Source organism: Balaenoptera musculus, chromosome 3 (assembly GCF_009873245.2).
Source record: "Balaenoptera musculus isolate JJ_BM4_2016_0621 chromosome 3, mBalMus1.pri.v3, whole genome shotgun sequence".
Lineage (NCBI taxonomy): Eukaryota > Metazoa > Chordata > Mammalia > Artiodactyla > Balaenopteridae > Balaenoptera > Balaenoptera musculus.
The window spans coordinates 74935410-74950555 of NC_045787.1; the positions used below are offsets into that span (position 1 = coordinate 74935410).

The 15146-nt window shown below is 38.7% G+C and overlaps 1 protein-coding gene across 2 annotated transcripts in view; it reads right to left on the minus strand.

The window, feature by feature from the left end:
* The window catches only part of KIAA0825 (KIAA0825 ortholog), a 405558-nt gene that overhangs the window by 234386 nt on the left and 156026 nt on the right, over nucleotides 1–15146 (minus strand). For both annotated transcript variants that reach the window (XM_036846744.1, XM_036846743.1), the window contains one exon: nucleotides 11642–11781. In XM_036846744.1, the coding sequence (XP_036702639.1) occupies nucleotides 11642–11781 (140 nt within the window). The remainder of the gene's footprint in view (nucleotides 1–11641; nucleotides 11782–15146) is intronic.

The following is a 15146-nucleotide window of genomic DNA, read 5'->3' on the forward strand; positions in this document are numbered from 1 at the left end:
AAATCCATTGAATAGTTATTAGTTTGAACTAAATGAAATAGCCATTTTTTAAGGCCAAAAAATATTGGTACTATATATTGGTACCAATATTGGTACTATGATACCAAAGTGGAATCATATGTGTCTGGCAGGTGATCAGGGGCAAGGGTCATGAGGGCTCAGAGAGAGGAGACCTCTGGGACTGGAGAGGGACATCTGTGGGTTGCAAGGGCTTTGCTGGAAGGCAGAGCTCAGGGAGGCTTGTCTGGGTGAGGCACTGAGTGGATCCTTGACACAGGTTCTCAGTCTCAAAGGTTACAAGCCACGCCTGGCTGCTGTGCTTGGCAGGAGCCTTTGGACAGGGATAAAGGGTATTTCTATAGTAACTAGGGTGACCAGATAACTGATGATCGAAACAGTCTCACAAGGACTTCTGCACGACCCCGGGGTAAGGGTGAGAGCTCTAAGAATAGCTACAGTTAAATGTCCTACCAAACAGGCAGGAGGCACTCAGAATCCTCTTAAAATTGATTTGAAGACAGTAAGCAACTTAGATATTCCTTGTATATCTGAGTTTGTGAATTGAGATTTATACCAACTCCGTAAAACAAAGTTACTACCCACAAATTACACTATGCTGACCATCACATGAGCTGCATCAAGTGTAATTTCATCTTCCTAACACTCTACAGAATGGGTTCCGGTTATCCCAGTTTTACAGATGAATAAGTGAAATTGAGAAAAATTAAGTAACTTGCCCCAAGATCACAGAGGCAGTAAGAATTTGCCTGTGCTGTTTGCATTAAACTATAATCTCAAATTTCTCAAAGGCTGCTTTGACATTTTATTGTTGATAACCTCTGAATGCAAAGTACTCAGTCTAAACCAGGTATTTGGTATGTGGTAATTTATTGTCTTCATACAAAATACCTCAATTTCATGTAGCTTTCTACAATTTCACATATATGACCTCATTACCTCTCTAGTACTGTTTCCTTAGTGGACTTTTCTATGGATGTGCATCTTGTCTTTAGGTATCTTCCCACAGCATCTGGAACACTGCTACATGCTTAACTAATGTTTGAATACTAAAGAAAGAAGGAAGGGAGGAAGGGAGAAAGAAATAAATCTCTTGAGTAGTTTTGTTGGGTTTTGGTCCATCTAGTAATTGGTTTTTTTGGAAGGACATTTACCTCCTAGTCATAATATTCAAATGTCATTTTCCCCCCCGCAAGCCTCATCTTCCTCATATCCACTACTTCCTTTCTTTTCACCTACTCCTTGAAAACTCTCTTCTCTCTTAACTTCCTTATAGCCATGCTTTCTTGGTTTCAGGGTGCCTTGTGGGCTGTCTTTTCTATAGCTCTCTCTCTCTTCTATCATCTAAAACTGGGTTGGCAAATGAAGAAGCTAAATCTTAAAGAGGCTTACCCTTAATGAATAAAGGAGAAAAAAAGCATTTTATGAATAATCGAGAAAATAGCTACCTTCAGTAAAGATTAATAACTGAGCAATTGATTCTAGTTCCTTGAAAACCGATCATCAGTACATGGCATACACAGGTAACTCTGTATGTTGAAAAATTGTTTTGTGTTATTTACATACTAGTAAACGTAGATAGGCAAACCTCTTTGAAACAGTTCTGGCTGTATGGACCTGTATCTACTAGGATTCTTCCTCATGCTTTTTAGAAGGCAAAATTTTCCAAAGTGTGTTTCGTGTGGGTAGCACATATGTCCTGGAAGTGCTGGCTCCAACAATAGTGAACACTTTTGTTTTCTGCAGGATTTTTCACAGCCTTTAATTATTCATGAGCTCTGTGACTCTCTACAAAGGTACTTTGGTATACACATAGTGTTTCTAAGTATTTCTGACAATGAAACCCTTTTCTAGTATTGTGTCTAGCAAGATTACTATTCAATAAAACTGAATCTAGGAATCATGTTTGCAAAGAGTCTCTTACATTACCTTTAAGCCCTTTAGGTTTGCAAATCAACGTGAGCAGTTCAAATGGAAAAGGAACAAGGTAGAAGCACAAAGGGCTATTCTGCATAAGAAGATTGTCAATTGGAAAAGAAATTACTAACCAGGTCACCAAAGTTGGATTTAATTTTAATTCAAAAGCATCATTTGTGGAGCAAGAGGAATTTTGTTTTAGCAGTAGGCACTGGCAAGACTAACAAAGCACAGCCAAAATAGGTCTTTAAAACTTTGACTCTTACCCCACAGATTTATATCAAGTTCTAACTGATTAAGAAACATAATGTGATTATATGGCTGGAAGGCACCTCACAGGGAGGTCAGTAAATATTTGGTCAATAAATGAATAAGTCTTTGCTGAGTGAATAAATAAAATGTCTTCCAGCATCTGTGACAATGGTGACCTAGCTTGCTTTTGAATACTTTCAGGGGTGGGATATCCACTACCATTCAAGGCAGCCGTCCCTCTGCTGGACAGCTCAAGTTACCAAACTGTTTTGCATTTAAAAAATATAGCGAGACCACTTATCTGAAAGGACTACAGAAATCTGGGCAAGTCTCTTTAGTGAATAAAGAAAAGAAGAGCACTTCCTCAGTTATCATTAGGGATGACAATTCAGGGTTTTTGACTGACAGACTGACAGCCAAAATCCATTTCCTTTTAACTTATTCCCAAGCATGTCCACGTGTTGAATTGGACAGCCTATTATTTTTTTCTTTTTTACGTGAAGACTTAACATATTTGAAGATCGCTATCCTGCCTCCTCTAGTTCTTTTCTTCTCCATGTTAGACATACCCAGTTTATTTAAGCAAGGCATGGCCTGGTTTTTACTTAACATCTTAGCACTTTTCACTCTTCAGTGGGCACTCTCCATTTAAGCAGCCTGTGCCAAAAAAAGACCACTAAGCATAAGTGCACTATTGGTCCAAATTCTGCAACTGGCAGCCCTAAGGAGTAAGAGGCAAGTTTTGAGCTCCACCTGTGCTTCTGAATAAGCACAAAGTCCACAGAATGTGAAACTGAGTTAAAGTTATTTCAAAGAGAAATTCCTTCTGTAAGGCAGACACCAAGCCTATCTCTCCAGCAGGAATGGTCCCTCTAACTTCTTAAGTTAAAGAGAATGGGCTGTTTAACTTCTCTCCTATGGTCTCTGAAAAAAGCACCATGCTAGGTCTAGGTGCAGGTCCTCATGCCAAATGACCACCTTGCAGAGAAGTGATAAAGCCACTGTGGGCGCTTGGGTGCTGCACAATATTCTAGAACAAGGGTTGGCAACTATACCCCAGGAGACATGTCCAGCCTGATGCCTGTTTCAGTAAGGTCCACAGCTAAGGATGGTTTTTACATTTTCAAATCGCTGAAAAACATCAAAAGTAGAATATGATTTGTGACACACAAAAATTATGTGAAATTCAAATTTCAGTGTCCATAAATAAAGTTCCATTGGAATACTGGTGATGGGGTTCAGGAATGCTACCCCAAAATATGGCACCTTGGCATATTTAATATTTTAAGCCAAAGGAGCTTGAGAAAAGAGCAGAAGCAGGAAGGTCGCTCTGACCTTCCTGCTGCCCTTCTCCCCTGAAACAGGTCATGAAACCCTCACATCAGAGGTGCCCGCCCTATACCTGGAGGAAAGGTGCATCCTTATCTCTGAAGTCGAAACGATGCTGAGAAGAATCCTAGCAAATAAGCCTTGCTAAGTTTCCCCCAATTTGTTACACTTAACCTCATACTCCTTGACCTATCATATTTCTCCACCACTGTCCATTCTTCATTAAACCTAGCATAAAGATATTTTCTGTTTCTTTGGATCTTCATTTCCTTATGAAGTCTCTTGTGTCATGTAAAACTTATATTAAATAAATTTGTATGCTTTCATCCTGTTACTCTCTATCTTTGTCAGTTTAATTTTCAAACCCAGCCAGTGACCGTAAGAAAGCTAAGGAAAACTTTTTCCTCCCCTGCACAGCCATGTCATTTGCTTATGTATGGTCTGTACCTGCTATAATGGTAGAGGTCGGTAGTTGTGATGGAGACTGTGTGGCCTACAAAGCCCTCTATCTATAGTCCATCTGGCCCTCTATAGAAAAAGTTTGCTGACTCCTATTCCAGAATACTGGAAGAAAGCATACATATATTCCAAACATCTAATACTACATAAGGACATCTTCCGTCTATTCCCAAATAACTCACAAGCAAAAGTAGGTGTTAGCTCTTCAAGCAGCCTTTCTTTATCACCCAATCCATCAATCTCTTATCAGTCACTCTGTTTTAGAAAAGCACCTCATGGTACTTATTAGCAACTGAACTTATCTAATTTTTATATATATTTTTTACTTTATAAGGTCTGTCCTCCCCATGTTTCCCCAGCAATTAATCCCCCAGAATATGAAGGCAATATGGCGTCATGTTTACCACTATATCTCCAGCTGAGAACAGTGTCTTGTACCTAGTTGATGCCCATTAAATATTAGTTGAATAGAGAATGTATTTATAAAATCGTGACCCAACATTTTTAGAAATTAATTCAGAAGGATATTATTTCTCATTTCCAGGAATAAATGTCTCCACAAAGTCTCATGTTTTCATTTTAGAATTTATTTAAAAACAATAGATATACTTTCATGAAATAATAGCTGTTCATTCTTCTAAGAAGGACCACTTAAACACCAAGTGCGCAATTTGCTCAATTTCTCTGTATCTAAGTTTCCTCATTCGCAAAAGTCCTAATGATCCAAGGGTCATAAATGAAATAATATGTTAAATCACTTTGAGTTGTTGGGGAAAAGATACTACATAAATTCATGATAATAGTATCACTCGTAATATAATGCCAAATCATTTACATGCTAACACTAGAAGCACATTAACTACTGAAGAAGAAACATGTTCCTATAGATATATTAGACATTTTCTAGGTGCCAGGAAGAGACAGAATATAAAAAATTTCAGCCACTGTCAAGCCAAATTAGATCTGATTCTGTGTAGATGAAGCATCATAGCAAAATTTATATTACCAATCTCCCAAGCTATATACAAAGGTTCTCAAGAAGTGCTATAATATATAAAACTTGGGACTATTTATTTGGTCCAGTTCTCATCTTCACACCCATGAGAGCTGCTAAGGCAACATCTTTTCAGGCCAAAGATGTCAAAGGGGAAACCCACCTCCTGGAGACAAATTTATGCTTGGATGGAGGGGAGAGTTACTGAGAAGCTGAGGGAAAGACCACTGCATGGAGAGCACAGGAGGAGTGATGAGAGAAGAAAAATATATCAAGCATATTTTTCCAGACAGTGTATAAGAAGAATCTAATAGAAATTAAGTACCTACTAGGTGTCAAAAAATGGTGCTTTATGTTTATTTACTTTTTATAATTAGGTTTTTTTTTTTTAAATTTATTTATTTGGTTGTGCCGGGTTTTAGTTGCGGCAGGCGGGCTCCTTAGTTGTGGCTCCAGGGCTCCTCAGTTGCGGCAGGCCGGCTCCTTAGTTGTGGCACGCGAACTCTTAGTTGCGGCACGCATGTGGGATCTAGTTCAGGGATTGAACACGGGCCCCCTGCATTGGGAGCGTGGAGTCTTATCCACTGCGCCACCAGGGTAGTCCCTACTTACTTTTATAAACCTCAAAATAAACACGTAAGGTCATTATTAGTACCCTAATTTAGGAATGGGGAGAGTGAAGTTTAGACAGATCACAACGCTAATGAATGAAGTAGAATTTTTTCCTGGAAATTTCATTCATTCACAAATACTTTTTATGCTCCTTCTATGTGCTCAGTACCAATCTCAACTGTCGAGAACCAAGCCAAGTACTGGGGAACAATGACGAGCTGTCCCTGCCCTTCTGGAGCTTGCAGCGGCTGACACAGGGACTAAATACACAACTATGTCATTTAACCTTTCACTTAAAATTGTGACGAGTGTTACGAAAGGAATTATGGTGGGACGTTATGGAATGATCAAAGATGACTTCCTAGGAAGTAATACTGAAGCTAAAAGATGATTATCAGTTGCCAGGAAAATGAAAAGGAAGAAGATTCTAGGCTCAAAAAAATAACATTTCAAAGGTTCTGTAACAGGAAAGAACGTGGAATTTGGGCCAATTAATTGAAAGGTCACTGGTGTTGGAGTATCTCCCTCTTTTCTCAAGATACTTCTACAGGGACATTGCTATTAGAAATATACAAATCTAAGATGCACAACCTGGACCAGAATATGCATGTTAAGCTTGCACGGACCCGATGCTGGACAAGTCAGCCATTGGCAGAGCACAACGGGCATTGCTTGTGTCTTAAGGATTAGGGTCTGTACTCTATAAGTAGTGGGCAGCCACTAAAGGTTTTTAGCAGGGGAGTGATGTAATCAGTTCTGTATTTGAATAAGACCAAGCTTTCTGACTTATGTGAACGTTCTGATAAAATGGATTATAAATAATCTTAAGTAAATTATGTCTCTTTAAAAGCATAATACATTGGAAAGACAAAGCACATACCCAAATTTTTTGCCATCTAGAGCAACAGATACCTTGTTTGATGGCCCTGCTCCTCAAAAGGTGGTCCAGGGGCTAGCAGCACCAGGAGCAGCATTACCCGGGAGCTTGTTAGAAATGCAGAATCTCAGGTCCCACCCAAGACCTACTGAATCAGAATCTGCAGTTTTAACCAGCTCCCCAGGTAATGTTTTTGCACTGTAAAGTCCAGAAGCCTTGCTTTACATAATCATACCCTACAACCACCCTACCCTCATGGAGACTCAGCACAGACCCTAGATGATAACTGTTTCTGGGACTGTAATAATTCTATGGAGACCACTGATATTCTAGGCTAGTCTGTCATCATTCGCGGATAGGATCCTCAGTTGGAAAGACTAAGGCGAGAACACGCAAATATGATTCTACTGGTCTTGCTAAGAACAGGGTACAAATCCAGCAAAGAAAAAAATATTGAACAAGTAAGAATACAGATGTTGTCACTAGTGAAAGCAGCCAAGGACATTGAAGTTAGGTGCACTAAGGATACCAAGAGGGAGCATATTTTTACTTTTGGTCACTTCCTTCAAGACAGTCATGAAACAGCATAAAATGAAACTCACACACACATAATGTACAACAAAACACCAAGCTTCTGCCACAATATTCCTCATTACCCAAGAGATCAAGAAAACATTAACCATAAAGTCAGAGAATTTGAATTGATTAATTCATGTTAAGTCAACCAAGCCTTTGCAGTGGTGGCAGCCATTTATTGAGAATTCTCCGTAGGTCAGTTTCTTGACTATCTTTTGGCACTTTGTTACAAGGTTGAAAAGTACAGATTGTACTAGCAAAATTATCCACGATAGAGGTTCCTGATAGTTCTCATAAATTGTGCAACCCTGCAATTTTGTAAACTTTCTGTGGCTCTGCCAGGATGCCGTGCAGGTGTGGTGGGTGAAAGCACAGACTCTGCACACCGGCTGTCTGAATCAAATCCTGCTTTGCTGATTATTAGCTGTGTGACTTGGACAAATGACTTGATTTCTCTGTCTCACTTTCCTCATCTGTAAAATGGAGATGATAATTGTACCTACCACACAGAGTTTGTTTTGAGGATTCAGTGAGTGAACACATTTAAAGACTCAGAAGCAGTGTCTAGAACATGTTAAATATTACGTGTTTGCTAGTTGGTTGTGGTTGTTATGGTATTACTGAAAATCACCAGAAGCCAAGAAGTTTCACTGAGAATCATTCTTGAGCAATGGGCAAAGGAAAGAAAGTTAGTTACACTTCATTCAAATGTCACTAGCAGGAAAAGGCCACCTGCTAACAATTGGAAAATTGCCAAATATTTGTTCTTTTGATGTCACAAGAAACTGGTTAAGGTCATGTGGCCTCAGTGAGGTAATGTCAAAACAATTGCCCTGGGTTTTTAATGTCACTCATCCAAAATAGTGTCTTACAAATTTAAAATTTTCTATAAACATTTGTAGTTGAGAGGTTTTTTTCCTTCAAATTTAGGATGGCCCATCTTAAAAATAAAACCAACAAACATTACCTTCTCATGCCCATTGAACCTTATCCAAGCTTCCTAGAAGCTTGCAGCCTATGATTTTTTTATTATTAATGAATAAATTAAAATTTTACTATTCATTCATTTATTAAATTTTACTATCTTCTGACCTTCAGTGAAGTTGTATCTCATATTACAAGAAAGTTATTTCCATATATGCTCAGCTGATTCTTTTTAAAATAAATAGAAATTCTGATAAATCATTTTCATAGAGCAAGACCAAAAGCTACAGATATAAAAGAGATAAACCTCATATATTTTAATCTTTATAATATATGGTTGTCTATCAAGAAAAATTCTCTACCTAACATAATTTAATAATTGCTTATTGGATGAAGAGGACCTTGTTTTAAAATATGTACAATAAAAATATGTATTTAGGGACTTCCCTGGTTATCCAGTGGCTAAGACTCCGTGCCTCCAATGTAGGGGGCCTGGGTTCGATCCCTGGTTAAGGAACTAGATCCCGCATGCATGCCACAACTAGAGTCCACACGCTGCAACTAAGAGCCCGCATACTGCAATGAATATCCTACATGCGGCAACAAAGATCCCATGCGCCACAAATAAGACCCGATGCAGCCAAATAAATAAAAATAAAAATATGTATTTAAAATCTCTATTCTTATTCCTGAGCCAATTTAACAGAAGTTAAATTTTATCAATTAGACCAAAAAGACACTATTTATAAAGGAAAACTCTCACATAAAAAGCCCAATAGTTATGATGCTTGGAACACCTAATCAGCATATTTTACTCTAAAATTTTGCTTTCCTAAAAATATGATCAAACTTCTAAATTACCAAATGGTATTCAATGAAAACAAAATCTCTGAAAAAATATTATGTATGTATTTTTAGGTGCATAATAATTTCCATCTTAGTTTGGTTAATAAGATTCCCTGAATATACTGTTTCTAAATTAAAGTGACAAGGTTTCTACTGCAGCTTAATAAGTCAGTCAATCAATCGATTAGTAATTTCTGTCACTTCATCGTTACAGTATTTGAAGTAGCTAATAAAATTCAATACAATACCAAAGCAGTTATGTAACCCTGATCAAACACCTAACAACCTTTGCAAAAACTGATAGATATTTGAGCAGATTGGGTAAATACACTTCCGTATTCCGTAAGAACCAGAACTAAAGGAGATACAATATAGTACCTTTAATAACCTGTAAGTCCCTCAAAAACAATATCATGTTATACGTACAAAAGGTAGATGTAATATTTTTGGTAAGTAAATGTGGAATTTTTTTGTAAGAAAACATGGTTAAATATTCATTTAACCACAGTTGCTATTCCTATACTTAGTGGCTATATCAGTATAGTCCAATGTTTGATCGCAATTGTTTTTCCAGGCTGTTCTATATAACTCTATCAAGAGGAAACCATTTCTCTTCTGGGACCATGCCCATGAGTTTCATGAGTTATATTAGAGTAACTCTCCAGCCATGTCAGATACTATCTGTGTTGTGTAGTCACCTTGCCTGAAAGCTCAGATTTATAAAGTTTAATGGAAGCTCCATATTTTATATTCTAATGGATCACTGGCCAGTCACTGGACTTTTTCTGTAAAAAGTACTGTGTTAGCTTGAGGAGGAATATGAAAATAAAAATCTATGATCAGCACTAATTACCTAGCTGGAAAGAACAGTTAAATGCATGTGCACTGGGGTGTCCTGGTTGATTCAACCTGAGAGTGGACAGATTACAGTTCTTGCAGATACCCCTGGTCCACTCCAGGATTTAATTTGCAAGAGTATTTGTACAGAAGGGTAGGGGAAAGAAAGCTCCAGCTGGGTTCGGAATCCTGGATTACCCACCATTTATCAGCTACATGTGTCTCTTGGCAAATAACATTATCTTAAACTCTAATGTTATTTTTAACATGACGAAAATAATTATATTTACTTCATAAGGTTTTAAGAATCACAGTGCCTGACACCTAATAAGTAAACAATATATGTTGGCTACTTGAGCAATTAGTTTCCCTAGCACCTGTTTTCCCTTTAGGAGAGTGGAGTTATAGATATTGAAGGTAAAGATAATGGTTTCAGTTCAACTCTGTAAGATTTAAGGCCCACAGAGTACTGCTTGGGGGCTAAGAGAATAAAGTCAGATTCAGGGTTTCGAGGAGAGGTAACCTCTGAACTTCTCCTTGGAACACAGTGACACTGGAGGAGTTGTAGTGACCTTTGGCACCACAAGATTTTATGAATTTGAGAGCACCTGGAGAGAAGCAAAGGGCTCAGTAGTGAGGCACTTCCCCTAAGTGGCTTTTGGGAAGCAAACGTCAAGGTGTACGGAAGAGAAGAATATGGGGAACTGGTCATGAGCAGATCTGAGAAACCAAAAATTCCAGAAATGACTGGAACGATCTGGACTGGGAATGCTATGAACCTCATTTGTATACCAACAGGCTGGTCGGGCCTGGTAACATTTGCCTCATTCATATACAGATATAATAAGAATACAAGGCAGAGTAAGCTAAGGGCAGCAGCCACCATGACAGACACTGTGAAGTTCAGGGGAGGGAGGGACACATCAGTGTGAGCTACAGTGTTCAGAGATCTGGAACATCAGTGGCCTTTGCCCATTGGTGGAGGCTGGGCTGTCTATGGAGGGTCTTTCAAGTAGGAAAAATGGGTGAGCCAAGGTGTGAAAGGAGCATGTGCATGGGGCTTTGGGGACAATGGCTGAAATGGGTGTGTGTGTGTGTGTGTGTGATTGTGCGTGCGTGCGCACACACACACAAGAGAATAGTGGGGAAAAAGCTTACAAAACTAGTCTGGGGCCATATTTGAATGGCCAAAGGACAGGGATTTGTTCCTGTAGGTGATGGGGAACTAGAGAAAAAAGATTTTGATTAGAGAAAACTATACTGAAACTAGTGATTGATAAAAATTAATCTGGCTACACGTGTAGTATAGAACAGAAGAAATGTGTCGGGGTACGTGAAGATGGTTAGAAAACTCTTTATAGATGTAGCAGGAGAGCAGTACGATATACTATGAGATTGGCATAGCATTACTTACCATTTTCTAAAATAGTACTTACAGGGGAAAAAAGAAAGTCTAATTAAGAGAAGTATGGTCTTCTATTACTCCTCAATTTCCATTCATAATTTTCTCATGATTACTTCTCCATGCCCCAGTGGATATGGCTGTAAGCCATGCTTGCTAGTTCATAAGTTATATAAGCATTCTTCATGATCCACTGAAATGTCTAATGTGGCTCTAAAGCAATCTCTCTCTCCCTTTCTCTCTCTCTTGCTCTCTCAGGTCTAATTGATACTTCTGTTTTGGACATATAACTGTGTTCCCATAATATTCTTAGGCATTTCAAACCCCATATATTGATATATTTCTATATTATGATAGTTTATGATAGGACAGTATTATATAAAAATATTTTTTGCCCTCATTCAGAATCCCTGAAAGAAATCTTTCCAATAGGTTTATAAAGTTACTCAATATTTTGCCTGCTGCTAACCCCCCTGACTATTGATATAATGCATTTGGTTTCATCCCTCTACCAACATTCAAGTAGGAAAAAAAATTCCATTCAACTTGAGCAATGACTGGGTTTTTTCAGGACATTCTCATAACTACAAATACTCACTTGAGCTCTTTAGCAAGATTCTCAGTAAAAGACCATCATGATGCAGTAGAGTTTCCAGAAGCAGGTTCCAATTACACCCTGGCTGGGATAAGAGCAGTTTCAATTGACCCTCGGCTGTCAATCGTCCAGCTGATGGAGTCCTTTCAAAATGCAAGATAAAGATGGAGTAATGAAGTTAATTTATCTATGAAATTAATAGCTTTAAAGTACAGATGTAATGCTAACTCCTTTAAATGTCAATTCCTCCCAGATTACTGTGAAAATGCTTTCATGCTTGCTTACTTTAGGGCTGCTCAGGGAAGGAATTACATTTAATCTCTACTAGCTAAAAGCAAATTAACATTTGGTAACCTGCCAAATTTAAAACTGATACAAAATAACCATGTGTATATTTCATGGAACTATGTCTGTTTTAGCTTCATGGAGCAAATAAAAATTATTTATGCATTTTTTAATGCATTTATTTGTTCACTCAACAAATACATGAGTGCCTACTATGTGCTATTAACTTCTTTCATTATTCATGGAGAGAAGTTACAATGTGTTTTGGCTACTAATTTGCCATGTACTATGATTGCTGATAAAATGAAAGGAATTCAAAGCTTCTGTCAAAGGTCAACCATAATCTAATTATTTAATATGTAAAGCCTTAAATCAACATGCAATTATCAGAACCACTCTAACAGTCACACTGCTACCTACTTGGGTAATCAGTTTATCAAAGAGAAATAATTCCAAGGCAAATAAGCTTCTACTTGGGAAATTATAATCAGTGTTGAATAGAAAATTAAAATCAGGTCCCCCACATCACCACATTAATTTACCAATGAATCTGCAAGAGATAAGGAAATAAGGTAGAAACTGAACACTGATAACATTATTCACTTTTTCCTTCTAAAGTCTCAAGGTTTAGACTGACTAAAGGTCACAGCATCTGATATCAGCTTACAATTACAACAAAAAAAGGGCAGGAAATGACCAAACTCAATCTGATTGTGGAGATAAGGGTTGTGGGACTAGGGTGGCACTGGGAAGGAAAGATGAGATTGAGAAATGTAAAGGTGTGACTGAGAAGACCATATGCTTTAGCGTGGAAGAAAGCAGAACAGAGAGTATCACTGAGAGAGACGATTTGCAGCATCATTTCCAGATGAAATGTACTGAGTGGTGAACCATCATCGTAGTCTAGACCAAAGGTTTCCAAAGCTTGGGCCCTGGACCAACAGCATCAGCATCACCTGAGAACTTGTTTTTGGTTTTTTTTTTATAAATTTATTTATTTTATATATTTATTTTTGGCTGCATTTGGGTCTGTGTTGCTGCGTGCAGGCTTTCTCTAGTTGCGACGAGCGGGGGCTACTCTTCGTTGCGGTGCGTGGGCTTCTTACTGCGGGGGCTTCTCGTTGCGGAGCACGGGCTCTAGGAGCACGGGCTTCAGTAGTTGTGGCACACAGGCTCAGTAGTTGTGGCGCACGGGCTTAGTTGCTCCGCGGCATGTGGGATCTTCCCAGACCAGGGCTCGAACCCGTGTGCCCTGCATTGGCAGGCGGATTCTTAACCACTGTGCCACCAGGGAAGCCCTGAGAACTTGTTAAAAATGCAAATTCCCAGGTCTTACCCCATCAGAAATTCTGGGAATGGGCCCCAGAAATCTGTGTTTTAACAAGCCCTCTCCAGGAGATTCTGATGCACACTAAGGTTTGAGAACCACTGTGGAAGGCAGTGCTTTCTGGAGCACAGGTAGCAGGGATAGGCCTAGTTGGTATTACCTTTCCTGCCTCTGTGCCTTTGTGCCCATTACAGGTCCACCTTGGCTGCCACCTGGGCAGCAGCCTCCACATGACCCTATACTTAATCTTACCCATCCTTCAATTTGCCACAAAAATATCACTTTCTCTGTAGAGTCTTCACTAGAACTTTCTCTCCATAGCAGTCTATCTCACTCTGAATTAAAGAACTTATAGCAAGTATGCAGATTTTAGCACTTTATTATTTCATCAATTAAAGCTTTATCTCTCCACTCAGATTCAAGCCTTGTGAGCACACTTGTTTTACACCCCAAAGCTCTTACCAATGAACTAAGCACATTTAAGGCTCTGTAAATGTTAGCTGATTGACTCATATGCTCATAAATGGGTAGATAAACTCTTAAAAAAAAGAGGATGCTTTGTCAAAATGCTAGTTTAAACAAAAGTGAGAGGATCTGAAGATGTAAAATGAAATTTCGAAGCATCTCCCCTTTGGTTTGGCTTGGGGCATTTGGAATATCTCGCAACCTTATAATGCACAAGATCACCTGAACTTTGGACCAACTCAGGCTTCCCATGTGAGACTCTGATAACATAACTCAAAACAGAGAAACTCCCTGGCAATTGGTGAGGCAGTGTTAGCTAGGAAAACTTGTGCCCTAGCTAACACTGGTGTAGAGAGAAGCGGGGAATTATTTAACCCTCAGACCAGAGGAAACAGGTCTGTCAGTTCAGCAGTTCTGAATTCCTTTGGGTATTCCCAGATTGGTCTAGCTCTTGCAGTAATTCCAAACATGGTGCCAAAGGAAGAATCCACTAGGTGAGCCTTTTGGACTGAAACACTGAAGCAGATCCTCACAATGGCTGTCCCTGTTTCTATCCTAAACCCCAACTGCTGACTTCAAGAAACTTGCTCGGGGTCTGGTAGATGAAAAGCAGCTAGTTGGTAGTAAGCTGTGTATTAAAATTGACTTAGTTTTTGAACATTTCCTACCTATGTATTTTGCTTGAGTTGAGTGCTGACTTAAGGGTACATTTAATGAACTGAAAGATCCAGTTTGATGGAGTTTAGAAAAGGAAGGGGATTGTTGAGAGACAATTTGAAGAAGGAAGACAGGGGCCAGTTCATAGAGGGCCTCATTAGCCAAGGTGGGGACTTTGGACCTGTTGAAGAATTTAAGGCAGATGAGTTTCCTGACCTGGCTGCAGTATGGAGAGTGAATTGGAGGGAGGGTTGTGTTTTTGCTCAGTCCTTTAGACGTGTAATAAGACAAAATAATTTGAATGTCATTTCATACCACTTATTTGAATACCTGGTTATAAATAAAACCTCTCATTTACCAGATGGGAAGCTGTTTGTTGAAATGTACCTCAATTCTTGGATCTTTCGACTTATCACAGATTTTGAAATGTACAGTAGAATGACTCACTATAAGGAAAAATAAAAGATTACAAACATTCCTCAATCACTAAGCTCCAAGTAATAAATGCATTGAGGAGTCGGCACTGGGCATATGGAGAAGCATATGTTCCCTCATCCTTTGAGCTGGTGGAGCTGTGAAAGTGAGATTAGCCTTACAAAAAATGACAGAAAAGGAAATTTTTAATATATGTATATATGTATCAAATATGTACATGTTGACTTCCACTATAATACAAAGAAGAGAACAAAATTTATAAATCCACTGGAATGCCTAAATCTTGTATTATGAGACAGGACAAATTTATGGCTCAGTTATATCAGGCTTATACTCTAA